Genomic DNA, 19275 nt, shown 5'->3' on the forward strand with positions numbered 1-19275 from the left:
GCTCTCTAGGTCTTACATACAGGTGTTACCATAAAACATCCCTTCAGTCATCCTGGGTATTCCCTTTGCTTCTTGTCTGTATTTCATCCCCAATTTCCTGAATCCCATTTCTCCTTTATTTACTTTGTTAAGAGGAGCACATCCTCTTAACATCCTGTGAAAGTGTATGTGAGAGGTTAATTTTTTGAGACCTGAACATTTGAAAATGTCGTTACTACCTGATTGACAGTTTGACTGGGTATAGAATTCGAGGTTGAAAATTATTTTTCTTCAGAAATTTGAAGACATGGTTTTAATGTTTTCAAGCTTCCATTGTTGTTATTAAGAAATCTAAAGTCATTTGTTCTCAATTGTTTGTATATGATCTATTTTTTTTCTCTGGAAGTTTTGAAGATATTCTGTTTCTAGTTTCTGAAATTTTGATGTTATTTCTTGATCTGGGTCCTTTGTCATTCATTGTGGTGGGCAATTAGTAGATGTTCTTATTCTGGAAACTTATGTTTTTCAGGAAAATTTTATTGAATTATTTAACAATTTTCTTACTCCATTTCCCATACTCTCTCTTTCTATAATGCATAGTGGATGAATATTGGACCTCCAGGATTGATAGTATAGATTTTTAATCTTTTCGATTTTCCCTGTCTTTGGCTTTTGATTACTCTTTCTACAATATTTCATTGACTGTATTTCTCAACTTTTTAATTGAATTTTTTCCAGCCATCTTATTTTTAATTTCCAAGTATTCATTCTTGTTTTCTGATTGTTCTTTTTCAAAGAAATTTCTCTTCTTGTTTCATGGATGTAACATTTTATCTTTTTGGGGGAGTCTAAATTATAGATTAAATTTTTTCTTCTCTTTCCTGCATTGTCTCTGCTTCTTCTGAGTTCTTTTTATTTTCATCTGTTTTTCGTAATGAATGCTCTCCTCAAATATCTATTCATATTGATTATGGATGAACCACTGCAGTTTCATGGCGACACTAAAAATAAATGACTGGAAGCTTTGTATGGTGGGTGGGGCTCATTGACTAATAGAATTTAATGCTGGGTGAGCTGGCATCTAGTTGCTAGAAGTACCAGTATCTGAAGGTCTTTTTTCTGGTGTGTTCAGTTCTCCATAAAAGGATTTTCTAGTCTCTTATTTGGGATATAAAATCCTAGCTGCCAGTATTCTGAGAGCTGGGCAAAGGAAGGAACTGGAGGTCTTATCATTCATTATGAAGAGTTTTACTTACTCCTTCTATTTTCATTCCTGTACCCTCTATTGTGCCAGGTCTTCTCAAGTCTGAAGTCTCTCTTGTTTGATTTCTCCAAAGAATAAGCCCCGTGTCTACAGTAGAGTGGGCAAGGTATGGTTGCCTAGGTGTGCAAGTGGGATGTTCCCTGTGAACAATTGCTGCTTATAGAGATCTGTTTCCATGTTTTTAGCCCTATTCCTCACCCCTGCTTTCTCCCATACCTGCTGCCTCTAATTCCTGAGCCATCTTAGGGCAAATCAGCTCATTTTTCATCAGAATCCCCTTCTGAAAGCACATAGGTTTCTGTTTCTGTTGCTCTGATCTTACCTCTTCTTCAAACAATTTTTATCTTCCAAACATTGTCAGCATCTCTCATCTATTGTCTTCCCTGTTGTTCTCTTTATTCTGTGGGTTCATCCCCATTTTTTATTCCTTTACTGTAATTTATTTTAGGAAAGAGAAGAGATTAAGACATTGTTTCAATTTACTGTATTTTACAGAAGTGTACTCTCTCTTACTTTTATAATTTAGAAAAAGTGAGATGCCTAGAACTGAAGACAGTATTGAGGTCAGGGGGCCCTATTGTAGACAAAAGCTAGACTGACACATCCCTTGATCTAAATGGAATTTATTTTTGGTTGCAACCTATGTTGTTGTTTTTTGTTTGTTTGTTTGTTTGGTCCATTAATTTGGCTGTCATTTGACTGAAAATGTGTCTCCAGGCTTTTAAAGTGATGAGTTTGGTGTTCTGCTTTCATTTTTATATGCCCTGGTTAGTGCACTCCTGGTATAGATCCTATTACTCTGTTGATTGTTGATAGGTTCTATTTGCTAATATTTTATCTAGGATATTTACTTTGACATTCACAAGAGAGATTGTATCTTTACTGTACTGTTTTTAACAGAATTGGTATCAATATTATACTGGTTGCTTAGAAAGAATTTGGAAGCTTTCCTTCTTTCTGCTCTAGAACAGCTAAAATAGGATTTGGGGAAAAGTAAACTAAGCTAGTGAAAAGCTTCATGGTATCCTGGATTGGATCTTGGAACAGAAAAGGAACATTAGCAGAAAAACTGGTAAAATTGGAATAAAGTCTATAGTTTAGTTAATATTATTGGACCAATGTTAATTTCTTAATTTTGACAAAGGTACAATGATTATATAAGATGTTAACATTAAGGAAAGCTGAATGAAGGGTATATGGGAACTCTCTGTATTATCTTTGCAACCTTTTATACATCTGAAACTATTCTAAAATAAAAAGATTAAAACAAAAAATTATCAGTGTGAGGTACACCTTATAGATTTGTAAGAATTCACCTTTGAATGTGTCTGTGTCCTTTTTTTTGGGGGGGGAGGTTGTAGCTCTTTAACAAAGTTCTCTTCTATGCTAATTGTCTTTTTATATTTTCCGTCTCTTTTAGGATCATCTTATATCATTTTATATTTTCCTTGAAAGTCATCTATGTCTTCAATGTTTTCAAATATATTTGTGTAGTGTTAAGCAACATCTCTTATAATTCTTTTTAAAATTTTCTCTGTATCCATGGTTATTTCTCAATATCATATCTTATGTTGTGTGGTTATTTACTGGATTGTGAAATTAATTTGGTGATTTGAGACCAGTACTTTAAAAAGTAAAATAGACTAGGATAGAAAAAAAATCTCTATCTATCTATGTATTTATTTATTTATTTATTTATTTATTTATTTATTTATTTATTAAACTTGAATCTCAAGCACATATATATTTTTTTGTAACCTGACAACATCTATCAAAGTACAATGCATATAACTTTTGACCTATGTAGCAATGTAATATTTGGGAACTTATCCAGATATATAATTGCATACCTGCAGAAATGATACATGTACAACATAATTCCTTACAGTATTATTTAGAATAGCAAAGGATTCGCAATAACCCAAACATCTATCAAGAGAGGGCTACTTTTTAAATTACAGTACATTTGTACAATGTAATACTCAGTAGTTGTCAGGAAGAATGAAGAAGCATTCTATGTATTGATGTAGAATGATATCATGGATATACTATATTCTAAGGAGAAGAAAGCATGATGCAGAACAATGTGTATGGTGTACTGTCCTTTGTGTTAAAAGAGGACATATAAAATCTGTATTTGTATTTGCTTAAATAGGCATAAAGAAACTCAGGAAAGACAAATAGAGAAGGAGAGCAGTAGTTATATATGGGTGTGGGAATTAGGTAGATGGGGGCAGATAAGGATAGAGCGAGACCTTTCATTGTATATTTTTATTACTGTTGTTGTTGCTGTTGTTGTTGTAAGAACACATTTAAGGTGAGATCTACCCTTCTAATGAATTTTTAAGTGCACAGTACAGTAACCATAGATCCTTTTTTACAGTCTAGGGTTTGAAGTATACAAATGAATTACCTATTCAAAAATTAAATAAAAAATATTGAGCAAAAGAAGCAGCATTTGGGAGAATAGGTATGTGCATGCTGTTCCCGATGCAGGCAGAACTAAGCTGCGCTGTCCAGGGATGAACACATAGTTGGGGGCGGGGCCAGTGTCAGTAAGGTATGTCTCTTACAGTGGGTCACAGTCACAGTTTGAGAAACCGTCTCTAACTCCCTAATCCTTATGTTTTACTGGTTAAGGTATAAAGCCAATCAATTTACCGTAAGACTGGACACTCCTTAGGGCAGAGGGCCGCTAAAGTTGTTCACTCTGTGGACACTGGACACCTGTTTATGTTCATTTCAGAGAGAAGGATAGTCCTAGTTATTTGATTAGCATGTCTTAAGATGGGTAAATACAGGAAGCATCATAGTCATTTGTCAGAATCATCTTCAAAATATGTTGGCGAGCTTCTTAAGAACACTCTTCTTCCTTTTAGGTAAATGGAAGAGCTGGAGGCCAGTTTATTCCAGACACGGAAAGCACACAGAATAGAACAAATGGTGGCAAGATGGCTTCGGCGCTCCCGGGACAACTCGGCCCGGTAAGGCTCCTGGGCTAGCAGAGATTTCTGTCTGTTAAGGTTTGGTGTCCCTGTGGGAGGAGGTTTTGCTAATCTTGGCAGAATCTAGGGATCACTGTCTCCGGCTTGCTTTGTTCTTACACCATATGGTGGGAGAAGTATAAACAGGTCAGCAATTTTGCCGGAGTGCCCTTCTCTCTGTCCCCTTTCCAATTCTTCCCTCTGCGTCCCTCAAACATGCATCCACAGATACACTCACCCCAAACTCATCATTTACAGAGACACACGCACACAAACACACTCATACTCACACACACATGATCATATACACTCTCTGGAACACACACTTATACACACACTCTTGAACACACACACATACATGCTTGCTCACTCTCTCTGTCTCTTTCCCTGTCCCACACACACCCCTTGTCTTTGTACTTGATGTTAGGGTCAGGCAATCTGCTGTTTATACTCTTTCCCCTGTCTTTGTTTCTAGCAGCTGTTCCTTCCTTGCAGTCCCTATTTCATTCTAAACAAAACAAAATGAAATCAAATACAGATCTGATTTGACTGCTACAAGAGAACTTAAAATATGTTCTGTTTCAAAGTGTTCATTTTCTATCTCCGATTTCCCATCTGGCCCTGCCACAGAGATGAAATATCACATGTCAGGTGTTTCTGAAACACATTCTTCTGAAGGAACTGGAAACAGCTGTTCTGCTGCTGAGCCATAAACCTTGCTCAGGGCTGCTCTGCCCTATGGCCAAGTGCTCTGATCCTCACACACCGTGAGGAGATAAAGCTAATAGAATTAGCCCCATTTTACAGATGAAACCCCCGAGGCTCAGAGAGTTAGGATCATTGCCAACCCCCTGCTTAGAAAACTTTGATGGGTGTTCATTTCTTACAAGATGAGTTCAAACATTTTGGGTTTGACATTTGTGGGGACAGAGTCCCAGAGAGCAATTTCCAGGCTCTCGGCCTCACGGTGCTGAAAGGTGCTGGCTCGGGTAGTAGATGGCCATCAGCTGTAATCAGATGGCCATCAGCTGTAACCAGTTCGCCATTGACCACTGGTATAACTGCTGTGGTTGAGCTAGCAAGGGCGGATTGCAATTAGCAAGGGGTTGGTTGGTTGGTTGGTTAGCTGACAAAGAAGCAGATGGTGGATTGCGGCTAACAAGTGGGGTTAGCAAGCGGATTATATTACAGATTGTGTTGATCCTACTTCCTGTGTCTCGCCCGGCCGCCAGTGAGACGGGGGTGCAGGAAGACCCCTTGTTGGGGTACTGGCGGATGTTTGCTTTTGTGTCTCTACCAGCCGCCATCAAGAATATAGGGGCATGACTCCCCTATCTATGGCTCCGTTGTTGTTCCGTTTTGGCCTCACCATATCCTGCATTCTTGTGCGGGGAGCGGGACCAGAGTCCCCGCATTACAACATTCAAGGGTCTCCATGATCAGCAACCCACTATCCTTACAGCTATTTGTCTTACTACTCTGCTTCATTCACATCATACACCAGCTAAAATGACCTACTCATTGTTCTCTTATGACAAGCACCCCTGCCTCTCCTTCCAGCCTTTAGACCTGGCTCCTGTGTCAGATCCCTTCCTCCCACCTCCAGGTCTCCAGAACCCACGCACAGTTCAAGGTCTGGCTGAAATGCTGCATCTTCTATGAAGTGGTTCCCAGCCCATGGTGCCCCATAGTATTTGATTTGCAGCGTGGGTTGGCGATATGCTTCTCCTAATGTGTTCAACACATCCCTTTTCTTTCTTGTAGACTATAAGGTCCATGAGGGCAGGGAAAATCTTGGCCTCATCTTAAAGCCAAGAGGTAACTGAGTTCCGGGAGATTGCAAGTGGTTGAGTAGTGCTTGATGAACTAATGGGAAAACTGCTAGGTACATTGTTTTCTAAAATGGGTTCTGCAAAACCTAGTGTTAGGCTGCTCTACTAAAAAGAGTTCCATGGTCAGATTTGTTTGGGCAGTAATGCAGCCTATATCCCACTCCTACCCATTCACCCACCTTGGTGATTCAGAGTGCATTTTAGCACATTAAAGCCTCTGAGAACTCCTGCAGAAAAAAAGATATATATATATAACCTTAACTTGATGTTACCTAGATATTTGACTTTGGAACTCTCTAATATCCAGCTTCTTACAGGATGTAAATACAAGGTAACAGTGACCTGTAGGAAGTTATGTATTTAGTATATTCATAGAATTGTTCAACAATCACCACAATCTAATTTAAGAATTTTTACTGTAGAATTCTAATTTTCAATACCCCAAAAAGAAACAGTCATTCCCCCTTTGCCCCTCCCCTAGCCCCAGACAACTACTCAGCTACTTTCTGTCTCTATATGGCATTTTAGTATCAGAAGCGCTTGCTGTTGGTTTCCAAATTTACTTGTTTATTATCACCACAGTCTGTTTACTAATTATGGGAATGGCCTTATTTGACCTTTATACTATTCCTAATGATGTAGAAAGACCATAACAGGTACCAATTTTTTTATTGTACTTTGACCCATGGGCAAAAGTGGAAAGATTTGAGCAGAACCGGCTGGAAGGCTCCTATACTGCATGTATGGACTTGTCATTATCTCCTGAATCTCCTTTTTGAAACAAGAATGGAGCGATTTCTCCTCTCAACTGTAAGCCTTCACCCTATAACTATACTCAATCTATCTATATATCTATATATATATCTATATATCTAGAATATATCCATATATCTAGATATCATAGGACTATGCTGTGGCTGTGACAGTTTCTAGGGGACCGTTGAATATATACCTATATATCTACATATATCTATATATCAGATATATATAGATACATATAGGTATATAGATATATAGATATATAGGTATATAGATAGATAGATAGATAGATAGATAGATAGATAGATAGGTATATATTCAATGGTCCCCTAGAAACTGTCACAGCCACAAGTATAGTCCTATGATGGTGACTACATGCTAAATTTCTTTCTGTTGTAGACTGCTACTTCTATTTCTGCTTTCTTTGAATAAACTTTAGATTAAAAATTCAGCTTATACCAGACTTTAGATTTTAAAATCACTCAAGCTGAACATAATACAGTGTTTAAATAGATTCAAAATAGTTTCTCCACATCCTGCTGGAACTTCAAAGGTGAATTTTTTGTCATTACAAGATAGAGGTAAAATATACGGGGGATGCCAAAAACATGTGTACACGTGACTTGTATTCATCTTTTGTTAGCGGTATATATTGAGCATTACAATTTTAATACAGTGTTTTCCTTTCTTAAAATGTGTATGCATTTTTTTTTGGTACCCTCTGTATATTTATCTCTATCAGAGAGCAGATAAAAAGCCAGAGAATATGCGAAGCATAATCTGGTTTTTTTTCCTTTTCAGTGTTATCGATCAGCTTAATATGATCTTTTAACCCAGTAACCCATAAAATACAGAATTAGTCTGCACAAGACTGTTTTCCTGATAAATTTAACATGTTTTTTTCTAGTTCTGCCTTAAGCAAGATCCAGTTATCGGACAGGAATCCCATTAGTGTAACCACAGGTCTTATGCTAGTCCAATGTAAAATCATAGGAGTGACTTCAGATTTAGGATTTGAAACCATTACAACGTCAGCATACGTAGGTTTTGGGATTACCAGAGCTCAGTTTGATATTTGTAAGATGCTTCAGAGGAGGAAATTTCGCCACAAAGATCATTTCCTTCAGCTCCCTGTCAAATATTGAACATTCTTTGTGAGGAGAGGTCACAGTTTGGTCTTGTTCTTAAGCAATGCCTTTCCAAACAAAAACTGAAACATGGCCTTTGGGGAAAATGTCAGGGCCAAAGCTACTGCACTGTCCACACAGTGGGGCCTTGTTTGTCTGCCATTGTTGAGGAACGCACCCTTCCTAGTGGAAAAGTCAGATAACTGGAGCCTACCCTTTGAAAGGCATCAAAATAGATTCTCTTTCAACCACGTAGTAAGGTTTGGTTTTCCTTTTGTTTTCCTAACATTTATCAAGCCTTACTCTATGCCTAGCACTGAGTTCAGCACATGGGACCAAAAAGACATGATTTTTGCCATATGAATTATACGCGTGGTCTAGAGAGGACAAGAAACTTCACACTGGCCATTACAAAACTGATGTATGTTTCAAATAAGGGACGTACAGTTTCTGTGGGTGTGCTCTGCAGGGGGAGCGTGATATTTCTGCAAAACCAGAAGACAGAGTAGAAACTGGACAGATCAAGTGTATGGGTGTGTCGGGGAAATCTCTAGGGAGTGTGTGTGTGTGAGGGGTGGAGGGGTGGATTCTAGGCAGAGGGAAGAGCTTGTGCAAAGGCCAGTGTGTTTGAGGAACACAAAGGAGACTAGTTTGTAATCCAGCATAACTTTGACCAATTACTTGGGCCTTCCTTTATTGCATCAGCTCATTAAGAATGCCTACCACCTAATACATATTCAACTAATCTGCGGTTTCTTTGTTATGAATTTTATTGGGGAATATTGAGGAACAGTGTGTTTTCCAGGGCCCATCAGCTCCGTCTTCCTTCAATCTAATTGGGGAGGGCGCAGCTCAGCTCCAAGTCCAGTTGCCATTTTCAATCTTTAGTTGCAGGGACGCAGCCCACCATCCCATGAGGGAATTGAACCGGCAACCTTGTTGTTAAGAGCTCGTGCCCCTCCTGCAGCTCAGCAGCAGCTCGTTGTCTTCAATCTAGTTGTGGAGGGCGCAGCTCACTGGCCCATGTGGGAATCGAACCAGCAACCCTGTTGTTCAAGGTTTGTGCTCTAACCAACTGAGCCATCCAGCCGTCCCCATCAACCAATCTGTTTTTAATGAATTGTTGAATGCTTTTTGTGGCTGCATTTAGTGTTTTTATCCTGCGACTCCACCAAACTTATTTTTTTAGCACTAGCAATTCTCTGTGTTCGTCATTTTCTAGGTGTATATCCTCATCTGTTTTTTTAAAAAGGTGGTACTTTTCCATTTCTTCTGCTTATTATGCCTCTTTTTTCCTTCTGTGAAAACTATTACATTTCTCCTGCTACGTTAAATAGGAGTAATATCTAAGGTATCCTTCCTGTTGCTTTTTTAAGGGATGTTGATTTTTGGCTTTCAGTGTAGTATTTATTTATTATATTTAGAAAGGCCTTTTCATAGCTTTAATTTTTTTAAAAATTAGGAATAGCTATGGGTTTTATTCGGTATAAATTTTCACAGCTTTCTGTTTCTTCCCTCTCATTAGGTCTATGTGCTAACACTTCTCAGTATTAGCCATGTGCTTGCCTAGAAGAAATCTTTTTGCTTTTAAGCTGTGTGGGTCAGGTCATCTCTATTCAGACAGCCTAAATCTGCTCTAAGCCAGGGTCTGAAGAGCTCCTTGAGGGGTAATATGCAGGAGGCTTTGTACTTGGACTTGTCATGCATTTTGGCTCCATGAGGCAGTTTTTAATATTTCCTTGTCCTTGTTGAAATGGAGATCATTATAAATGACAGAGAGCTGGTTTTCAGATAAGAGAGGTCCTATTGCATTAGTCAGAGTTCCTGACAGTGTTTGGTAAATGGATGAGAATAAATGTTAGACCTTAACTACAGAGCCCTGAGGGAGCTGTTACTCCTCCACATTTCTAGTTTATAATAACAATAAACACCATATCCCATCACTATTTGATCTTCCCCAGAAAGAACCACTGACTCTTAGAGGGAGAAAAATCATTTTCTACAGACAAATGAAAAATAATTTGTGACTCTGTGGTTTTGCGAGATAGAAAATACAACTTTCAACCTGATTTTAGCCATGTAGAGAACATATATGTTTTTAAAGATTTATATAGAAGGAGTCTTCCCTATCTGAGGTTTCATATTGGAATCTCCATGGCTACAAAGTTGAAAGGGAAGCGAAACGTATTATAAAGCAAAAAAGTAAAAAAAGGTCGCCAAAAGACACAATCCCCCTATAAAATTAGTCATCATGAGATATCCATACTGAACAACTCCTTGTTTCTGTTTGTGGTCCATGTTTTTCCTCTTCTGTACCTCTGCTCAGGCAGAGCCTCCTGCCTAGAATGCCTGTCTGTGCATCCGTGCTGTCAGCCAGCCAGCCAGCCATGCATCCATCCACACACCCATCCACTCAGCAGCAGTTACTAAATATCTTCTGTGTGCCAGGGTCTGGGCCGTGAAGGTATACCCTCGACATCTCTCAAATGCTACCTCTTCCAGGTAGCAAATGCATCCCTGATTCCTTCCCCCTCTACCCCACAATGTTAAAACTGTTCCTTCCCCCTTTCTCTGAATGCCCATAGCAGTTCATGACTTCTCTTTTAGAGCACGGTGCTGTGTTCTACTTGACGTTTTATCTTCTGGTGTTGGTATCTTATCTCTGTCAAAGGAGAGTTGGTGTCTGCTCAACTCTGCATCTTCCTCCTCCAGGATGCCTAGAGGTGAACGGATTTGTGGCCACCAGCTAGACTCCCCTCTCCCTCTTTTCCACACACTCCTTCTCTTCCAGGGCTAAAGTTGCTGCAGCTGATGGACCCCCCGGGATCTCAACCCAGACCCTCACCCCTGTGAAACACACAGTAAAAATAGACAAAGACGCCCTCCTGCAGGACTATGGATTTCACATTTCCGAGAGCCTTCCCCTCACAGTGGTGGCCGTCACAGCAGGTGAGAGCTGACTGGGAATGAGAAAGGAGTTTGGCTTCCTGGGGGAAATTGCCCTGGCTCTCTTCCCATCTCTGTGTCCTATAACATAATGCAGAAAATGCTGCCCTAGGAAGTTAGAAAGGGCATGCCTAATTCCGACCTAATTCCCTCTTGGGCTTTGCACTTTCCTTTGGTTCTGGGAGGGAGGGAACCCCAAGTGCATCTGCTGATCTGAACCCCTGGCTCCTCCTGGCCTCAGGCAGGGCTTTGCCCACACTTGGCTCCCTGGCCAGTCTCAGGGGAGGTGACAGTATTTGGATCAGCCAGCACTCCTCTTTGAACCCTGCATGCTCCGAGCTGGGGTGAGTTTCTAGTCAGACAGTAATAGAAATTATCGATTTGTTTTCACTTGAGTCTTTGCAAAATATAGGCTGTATCAGAGTGAAGAGCAGCAGGATGTCAGTGTCTAATGTTTGTTTTCATACTTCAGTTATATATTGATGTTAGGTATGGGACTAGTTAAAAATCTGTTAATTTCAGTTTACACACACCACCACCATCCCCACCAGAGTTCTTTAGAGATGAACGTAGTATTAATATGTTCATTGGCCAGCTTTGTTGATTCGGGGGTTCTGCTAGTCATCTTTCCCAGCAGTCTCATAACATCACTTGAAGGTGATGGATGGTAGATAGGTTATGCACGATTTGCAAACAGGAAAATTGAGATCCACGTGAGCCCAAGGCTGGCTGGGGGGTGGGGTTGAGGGGTGAGCCTTTGCCCTGGGGACTGAGCTAGGCTGCCATTTAGGTGTGCTACTGTGACACATGAGGTCTGGGCCCTCCTGGGGTGAGCACAAGTTCCTTCTTTTCTGTCCAACAGGAGGCTGTGCTCATGGCAAGCTTTTCCCTGGTGATCAGATACTCCAACTGAACAATGAGTCTGCAGAGGACCTCTCCTATGAACGAGCAGTTGATATTCTGAGGTACTAAGTTTTCTTCTATCATCCAGAGTCACACAGATTATCATAGAAGAGAGATGGGTGACAGGAATGGCATAACTTGATCTCCCTGTGATTTCAGTAGGGTCTGGTCTCTTTGAGAGCAGCCGCCACAGCCTGATTTTAGCATTCCATATTGGTTCCTATCTGCTCTCTTTCAACTGCCTACAGAAGTGACTGGGAGGTGCAAGGGGCTATATTTATCAAACCCCCACTATGCCTAAGACACTGCTAGGACCTATGGGGAATGTAATTATGAATAATACACAGACCCTACCTTTTATGGATTTATAGGGTTCTTATACTATATGCCAAAGAGTAGGCACAATTGACCCTCAATCTGTTTGTTCTTCTTTAACCCTTTTGATACCTTTTCTTAAATGTTCTTGCAGATATAGCTTGGTTGGTGTATATGTAGTTTCGTAGATGTGGCATCTACCACTTTCTACCTGGTATCATTGTGATTTGTGTAAATGCCTTAATTCTGCCTCGACCATGATTTTCTTAAGACCAGGCGCACAGTGGGCGCTTAGTTGAACAAGTGGGTATGGTTGGCACTGACAATTGGTGACCCTGGTGTGAAGACGGAGGAATGGCAATGATAGGAGTGAAGAGGATGAACAGACCTATCTTATCGGCACACGCAGGCTTTGTCTTTTAAATTTTTCACTCAACACTGTTTTGATGATTTAACTATAAATAAGGAAAAAGGAGAAATCGAGGTAGATGAAACTTTAATGTGTGCCTTTTTGTGAGTGGCTGATCTGGTTTTGGGGGCGGTTCACTTCTGAGGGCCTATCATGCGCAACACACACTTAATACTAGGTAACAACAACGCCAGAGAAGGAGACAATGAAAATGCAAGATGCAGTCTTCACCCCCAGGAAGCACACAGTCTCACCACAGAGACACACACGTACACAGCTTAAGATTTACAGAAAATCCATCAAAGTATAGAAAGTAGAATCCTTTTAGCCCAATATTGCTTCAGGACTGTCAGACAATCAGTTGAGTGGGTGGGCAGTCAGGAAAGGATTTGGTGATTTTATTTAAAAAAAAGAAGTATGGTTATGGAAATTATGAAACTTGCTTTCCCAGTTATTGGGCGATTTTCTCAAAGATGATCAATTCTTGCAGATGTGTTTGAGGCTTTCAGTGCTACAAATATTTCTGCCAGGCTAGATCAAACCCTGACTAATGAACAAAAATATTTACAGGTTAAAGCAGTACACCAGAATGTGGGTGTTTAGGTAACGTTGAACCCATCTATTTGCTGAGCACGTGCTCTGGGCAGTGAACCCTGTGGGGCAAAGTGGCTCCCCTGCCCAGACATGTACAGGCCAGTAGTGCAGAAACAAGTCATGCACAGCCTGCTGAAACTGAGAGCAGATACCGCATCAAGAGAAGCAGAGGAAAGGGGGCGTAAATCCTGGAGATTCCTCCCACTTTGGGGGAAGTTGTGGTTTAACAAAAGAGAGGAGAGTCCAGAAGTATTTCAGTTGTACCTTCAATGCTGGGTAGAATTTGGCCCACAGAGATGGAGGTGAAGGGTGATTCAGGCAAAGAAATAAGCAGGAGCAAGTGAGTGGGGAGCCGGGTAGGGGGCCCTAAGCATTCCCCACAGTGCCTAGGGCACCAGATGCCTAGAGAAAAGTTCTGTGAAGTGAGGCCCAGGTGATGGAGGGTCTTGAATTCTAACACAGCAAGTTCAGGTGTTACCTCCTATAAGGGCGAGCCATTGAAGACTTCTGAGCAGGGATGTGACTTGATGTGCGCTGCACATCTGTGCACTCTGCTATATGCTGCCTGTGGGAATCCCAGGACTGCTGATTTTTTTAGCTTAGTTCCCAGTGTCATTGCCACTTATGTGTGGGGAAAAAACAAGCAAAGCAAAATGGCACAACAACAAAACCACTCTAATTCCTCCAAGTATCTGAGGCCAAAATGTCGTCTTGAGAGCCCTTGGTTTATTGTGAATTATCTTGGAAAGGCCTGTTCTTATATAAAATGGAAAAGAGGGAATCCCCAGACACTTAGAAACTCCAGGTTGAGTTTATCCATTTCAGGAAGTAACACACCAGCTGCAATTAGCCTAAATGTTCATATTGCAAGAAGTCAAATGAAATTATTTTGCCAACTTCTCAGTATAGCAATGGCAAAGAGAAAGGAAAACATGAATCTATTTTTCAATTCCTTTCTCTAATACAAAGTGGAAGTTTGGCAGTTATCTGGTTGATTTGATCACTTTGAGAATCGAAGCGATAATAACAAGAGAAAAATATCTAGTATCTTGATTGTCACACTTGGGCTCGTCACACTGACTTTGTGTGCCCAAACACCATAAACTAGTTGACTTTTATCTGACAAATGGTATTAAGATTCATTCATTCTATTTAGTGAAATGTAAGGCCTAAGTTTTCTGATGCAGTAACCTAAGTAGTCTGTGTTATTGCTATGTTTTCTCTTAAAAATTTTTGTACATAAACCTAACTAGTGGTTACAGCAACTGAATGAGTTCTCCATCATATAGACTAAGCTAAGGCTAAGTGACCTAATTTAGGGACTATAGGTATAGACTAGATAGATGGTAGAGGCAGGTATCTGAAGATTCCCTCAAGGTAGCAGAGGTGCTTTGGGACAGCTTAAATTCTTTTACTTTCCTTAACGTCCTTCTCAATTTTGCTGAGCCGAAAAAGCTGAGGCGAGAGAAGCTACTTTGTAATTCTTCGACCCTAACACACACACACACACACACACACACACACACACACACACACACATCACCCAGAATGATGCAATATTTTTGTCTTTTTTTTTTTTTCAGGGAAGCTGAAGATTCTCTTACAATCACAGTTGTTCGCTGCACATCGGTAAATCTCTTTCTATGTCCTGTGTGTTAGTTTTACCTTTCTCAACTCCAAGCCCCTGTTCCCCCAGTGGGATGTCCCTCAGAGGATAAACAGTGAAGGCAAAGGGCAGAGGGGACAGCTGCCATGCAGTGGGTGGCCAGGCAGTCAGTGTTGCCTGAAGACTGCCTATGGCTGGTGTTGTGGAGGACAGAGATGTGGGTCCAGGTTTCAAGAACGTGTGGTCCAGCTAAGGAGACAGACCTGTGGGGATTATGCACAGTCTGCAGATCATGCAGATGATGAAAAGAGCACCAAACTAGGGCTCTCAAGACTGGTTTGACTGGTATGATTTGGGGCACATCATTTCATTTCAGTGTTCACTTATGTAAAACAATGATGATGACAGTAACTCCCTTGTCTCTCTAATGGGTTGTTAGGAGGAACAGATGAGGTGTTGGATGTGAAAGTGTTTTATCAGCTCAGACATTCTTCACAAGGCAAAGTGTGCTTAGATGATGCACAAGGAGAAAATGGCAATCCTAAACCACCACAGGCCAAGGGACCCTTTATATGTGATACAGAGGAAAGTATATGTTAAATTATAAGAAGAAACTACCAGGGAGGAAAACTTGAAATAACATTCTCATTGTACAAGACTTTAATACATACCTCTTAGCTTTGGCCACATAAAGACAAAAAATAAATAGGGGCATAGAGAATTTTAATAACACATTTAATAATCTACTCTAATTAACCACTACCAAAAATTCTCAACAAACTCCCCAAATATATATAGGTCTGTATAGGTCTCTTTTCCAGAATATAATAAGATAGAAATTAATAATTATCAAAAGCTTCATTAAAATCATCCAACCATTTGGAAATAAAAATTACAAAGTCCTAAGTAAAAATGGAGTCAATAAGAAAAGCGAAACTACCATTATAGACTAGTTAGAAAATAATTAAAAATTAGATCTCTGCTTATGAAAACTTATGTGCGCAACGCAATTCCTATCAAACTACCAACGACGTTTTTCACAGAAATAGAACATATAATCCTAAAATTTATATGTGACCATAAAAGACCCCGTATAGCCTCAGCAATCTTGAGAAATAAGAACAAAGTGGGAGGTATAACAATACCTGACTTCAAATTATACTACAAGGCTACAGTAATCAAAACAGCATGGTACTGGCATAAAAACAGACACGTAGATCAATGGAACAGAATAGAGAGTCCAGAAATAAATCCATGCCTATATGGACATTTAATCTACGACAACGGAAGCAAGAATGTACGATGGGGTAAAGACAGTCTATTCAATAAATGGTGCTGGGAAACCTGGACAGACACATGCAAAAAAATGAATCTGGACCACCTCCTTATACCATATACAAAAATAAATTCAAAATGGCTTAAAGACTTAAATGTAAGATCTGAAACCATAAAATACCTAGAAGAAAATATAGGAAGAAACATCACAGACATAACCCGGAGTAAGATTTTTACTGATATATCCCCTCGCTCGAGGGAAGTAAGAGAAAAAATAAACATGTGGGATTATATCAAACTAAAAAGTTTTTTCACAGCAAAGGAAACCGTCAATAAAATAAAAAGGCATCCTACTGAATGGGAAAAGATATTTGCCAATGATATATCTGATAAGGGATTAATATCACAAATCTATAAAAAACTCACTCAACTCAACTCCAAAAAAACAAACGACCCAATTAAAAAATGAGCAGAGGACTTGAAGAGACATTTTTCTAAAAAGGACATACAGATGGCAAACAGACATATGAAGAAATGCAAATAAAAACCACAATGAGATACCACCTCACCCCAGTCAAAATGGCTATCATCAATAAATCAACAAACAACAAGTGCTGGCGCAGATGTGGAGAAAAAGGAACGCTTGTGCACTGTTGGTGGGATTGCAGATTGGTGCAGCCGCTATGGAAAACAGTATGGAGGTATCTCAAAAATCTGAAAATGGAACTACCTTATGATCCAGTAATTCCACTCCTAGGTATCTATTCAGAGAAATCCAAAACTCCAATTCAAAAATCTTTATGCACCCCTATGTTTATTGCAGCACTATACACAATAGCTAAGACATGGAAACAACCGAAATGCCCATCGGTAGATGACTGGATTAAGAAACTATGGTACATTTATACAATGGAGTATTACGCAGCCATAAAGAAGAAAGAAATCTTACCATTTGCAACAACATGGATGGACCTAGAGAACATTATGTTAAGTGAAATAAGTCAGACAGAGAAAGACAAATACCATATGATCTCACTTATATGTGGAATCTAAAGAATAGAATAAGTGAATGAACTAATCAGAAACAGTTTTGGAGACAAAGAGGAAAAACTGAGGGTTGCTAGATGGGCGGGGGGGGATGGGGGTAAGGGGGAAGGTGAGGGGATTAGAAAACAATCAGTAACCACAAGATGGCCACGGGGTTTTGAAAATTAATCTGGGGAACGTAATCAATAATGTTGTAAAGATTTTGTAGGATATCCAATAGACATGTGTCCCATTTCGGAGACCATCTCAGGGAAGAGGTAGATGCCTGATCACTGCACTGTACACCTGAAGCTGAACAATAATGAATGCCAACTATAATATTATATATATATATATATATATATATATATATATATATGTATATATAGGTATGTATACATTTACAAGAGGCAGAGTACAGCATTGGGAGTGGAGATAGTGGAAATGGGATGGCTCGGTGCGATGTTAGAGAGATAGTGGATGGGGGGAGGGGGTCCACAGTGTGAGAGATATAAATGATAAAAGTCTAAGAAAAAAAAAAAAACTCATAGCCAAGACAGACAATAGTTTAGTGGTTACCAGAGGGTAAGGGGGGTGGGGGGTGGGAGATGAGGGTAAGGGGGATCAAATATATGGTGATGGAAGGAGAACTGACTCTGGGTGGTGAACACACAATGTAATTTATAGATGATGTGATACAGAATTGTACACCTGAAATCTATGTAATTTTACTAACAATTGTCACCCCAATAAATTTAAAATAAAAAATAAAAAAGCTTATGTGCGGGTGAAGTTATACTCTGAGTAAAATTAATTAGCCTTAAGTGGTTTTATTATTTAATAAGTAAATAGCTTATTATTTAATAAGTAAACTCAGCACAAGAAGTTGGAAGAAAAGACCAAGAAAACAACCATAAAGCAGAATAAAGAAAATGATAAAAATTAATATCTAAATGATGCTTTGGAAAACAGAAAAAAATTGTAAAGTTGATAAATAAATCCAAGAGCTAGTTCTCTAAGGGAAAATATAAGAAAATAGAAAAACTTAAGGGAAAAGAAATATGTGGGTCCTATGTGAAGGAAACTAGAATATTATTGAAGATGTAAAAAGAAATATAAAAAGAGATACATACCATTTTCATTGATGCAAAGACTATTATTAATATATCAGTTTTTCTCATATTAATGTTGTACTGTTTACTTAAAGTTAATTACTATAAATGGCCGTGCAGATGTTAAAAGATTCTTTTTTTATTTAGCTGGGTATCATCTCAATAGAGAACATCTTAATCATACTTAGGTGTTTTTTTCCCCTGCTCTATTTCCAAGAATTGAAAGCAAAAGATAACACTTATTAAGTAAGGAGAGAGAGAAACAGCATATAGCTGCATCCTTTAAAAAAAAAAAAGAAAAGTATAGGGAGAGGAAAATTAACATGTTCCAGTACCACTCCTGAGATTCCTACTCGGTTCCCATGAAAAGGGGAGTGTGGATGCTGTGCTCTGGAGGTCCTGCAGAGAAAACTGAAATTCACCTAGCCGATGGCCCTCAGTGCCTCCCAGAAATGCCCTGAATATCTCCTCTCACCAGAGTTATGTGATCATAAGACAGATGATCATAAATGTCTTGCTTCAGGAAGGACGCTCATCTTTGCCATAACTTATGGCAAAGATGCTTAGAGTCCTCAAATGACTTGATTAGGAATTATAAAATCCAAACTTGGAATATCAATTACTGCTTCTCTAAGACATAGAATTTTATGGAAACAAAGTTTTGGTTTAATTGTGTAGCTCTGCATTTATATTATTTATACGTACTTGTTATGATGTTAGTACTAATACTTCATTGAATTTGTACCAAAAGAAAATCCTACCAGGCAGATATATTCGTTGTCCCCCTTTTACGGATGAGGAAGGACACTGTGGCCTCACACGCCCATGGTCTCACATGAAGAAATTGGTGGAGCTGGGTTATTTTCCAGGTAGTTAGACTCCAGAACCCACACTCGTTAGCATTATGCTATTCTACCTCCTAAAATACTGCTGCCTTCATAAAATGGCATTGGCCAGTCCAGGGCATGGGGAGGAGGAGGATCTCAAAAAGATAAAGAAATATCTTCCAACTTGTCCCTTTCAGTTTCCTTTTGAGCATTAACTCTTAGTTCAGCAAAAACATGCACAGAGAGAGTTTTTAATCAGCTTAGGTATTAATTTAGAAGCCAGGGAGAACTTAGATGTCCTAGAATAATGGGTAACT

The 19275-nt window shown here is 39.4% G+C and overlaps 1 protein-coding gene across 5 annotated transcripts in view; it reads left to right on the top strand.

Annotated features, from left to right (window-relative positions):
• Window positions 1-19275, top strand: part of FRMPD1 (FERM and PDZ domain containing 1) — a 117363-nt gene that overhangs the window by 73917 nt on the left and 24171 nt on the right. For all 5 annotated transcript variants that reach the window (XM_033123861.1, XM_033123862.1, XM_033123864.1 and 2 more), the window contains exons 2-5: window positions 4123-4227; window positions 10737-10894; window positions 11754-11856; window positions 14696-14741. In XM_033123861.1, the coding sequence (XP_032979752.1) occupies window positions 4127-4227; window positions 10737-10894; window positions 11754-11856; window positions 14696-14741 (408 nt within the window). In that variant the 5' untranslated portion in view covers window positions 4123-4126. The remainder of the gene's footprint in view (window positions 1-4122; window positions 4228-10736; window positions 10895-11753; window positions 11857-14695; window positions 14742-19275) is intronic.

This window comes from Rhinolophus ferrumequinum, chromosome 12 (genome assembly GCF_004115265.2).
Source record: "Rhinolophus ferrumequinum isolate MPI-CBG mRhiFer1 chromosome 12, mRhiFer1_v1.p, whole genome shotgun sequence".
Classification (NCBI taxonomy): domain Eukaryota; kingdom Metazoa; phylum Chordata; class Mammalia; order Chiroptera; family Rhinolophidae; genus Rhinolophus; species Rhinolophus ferrumequinum.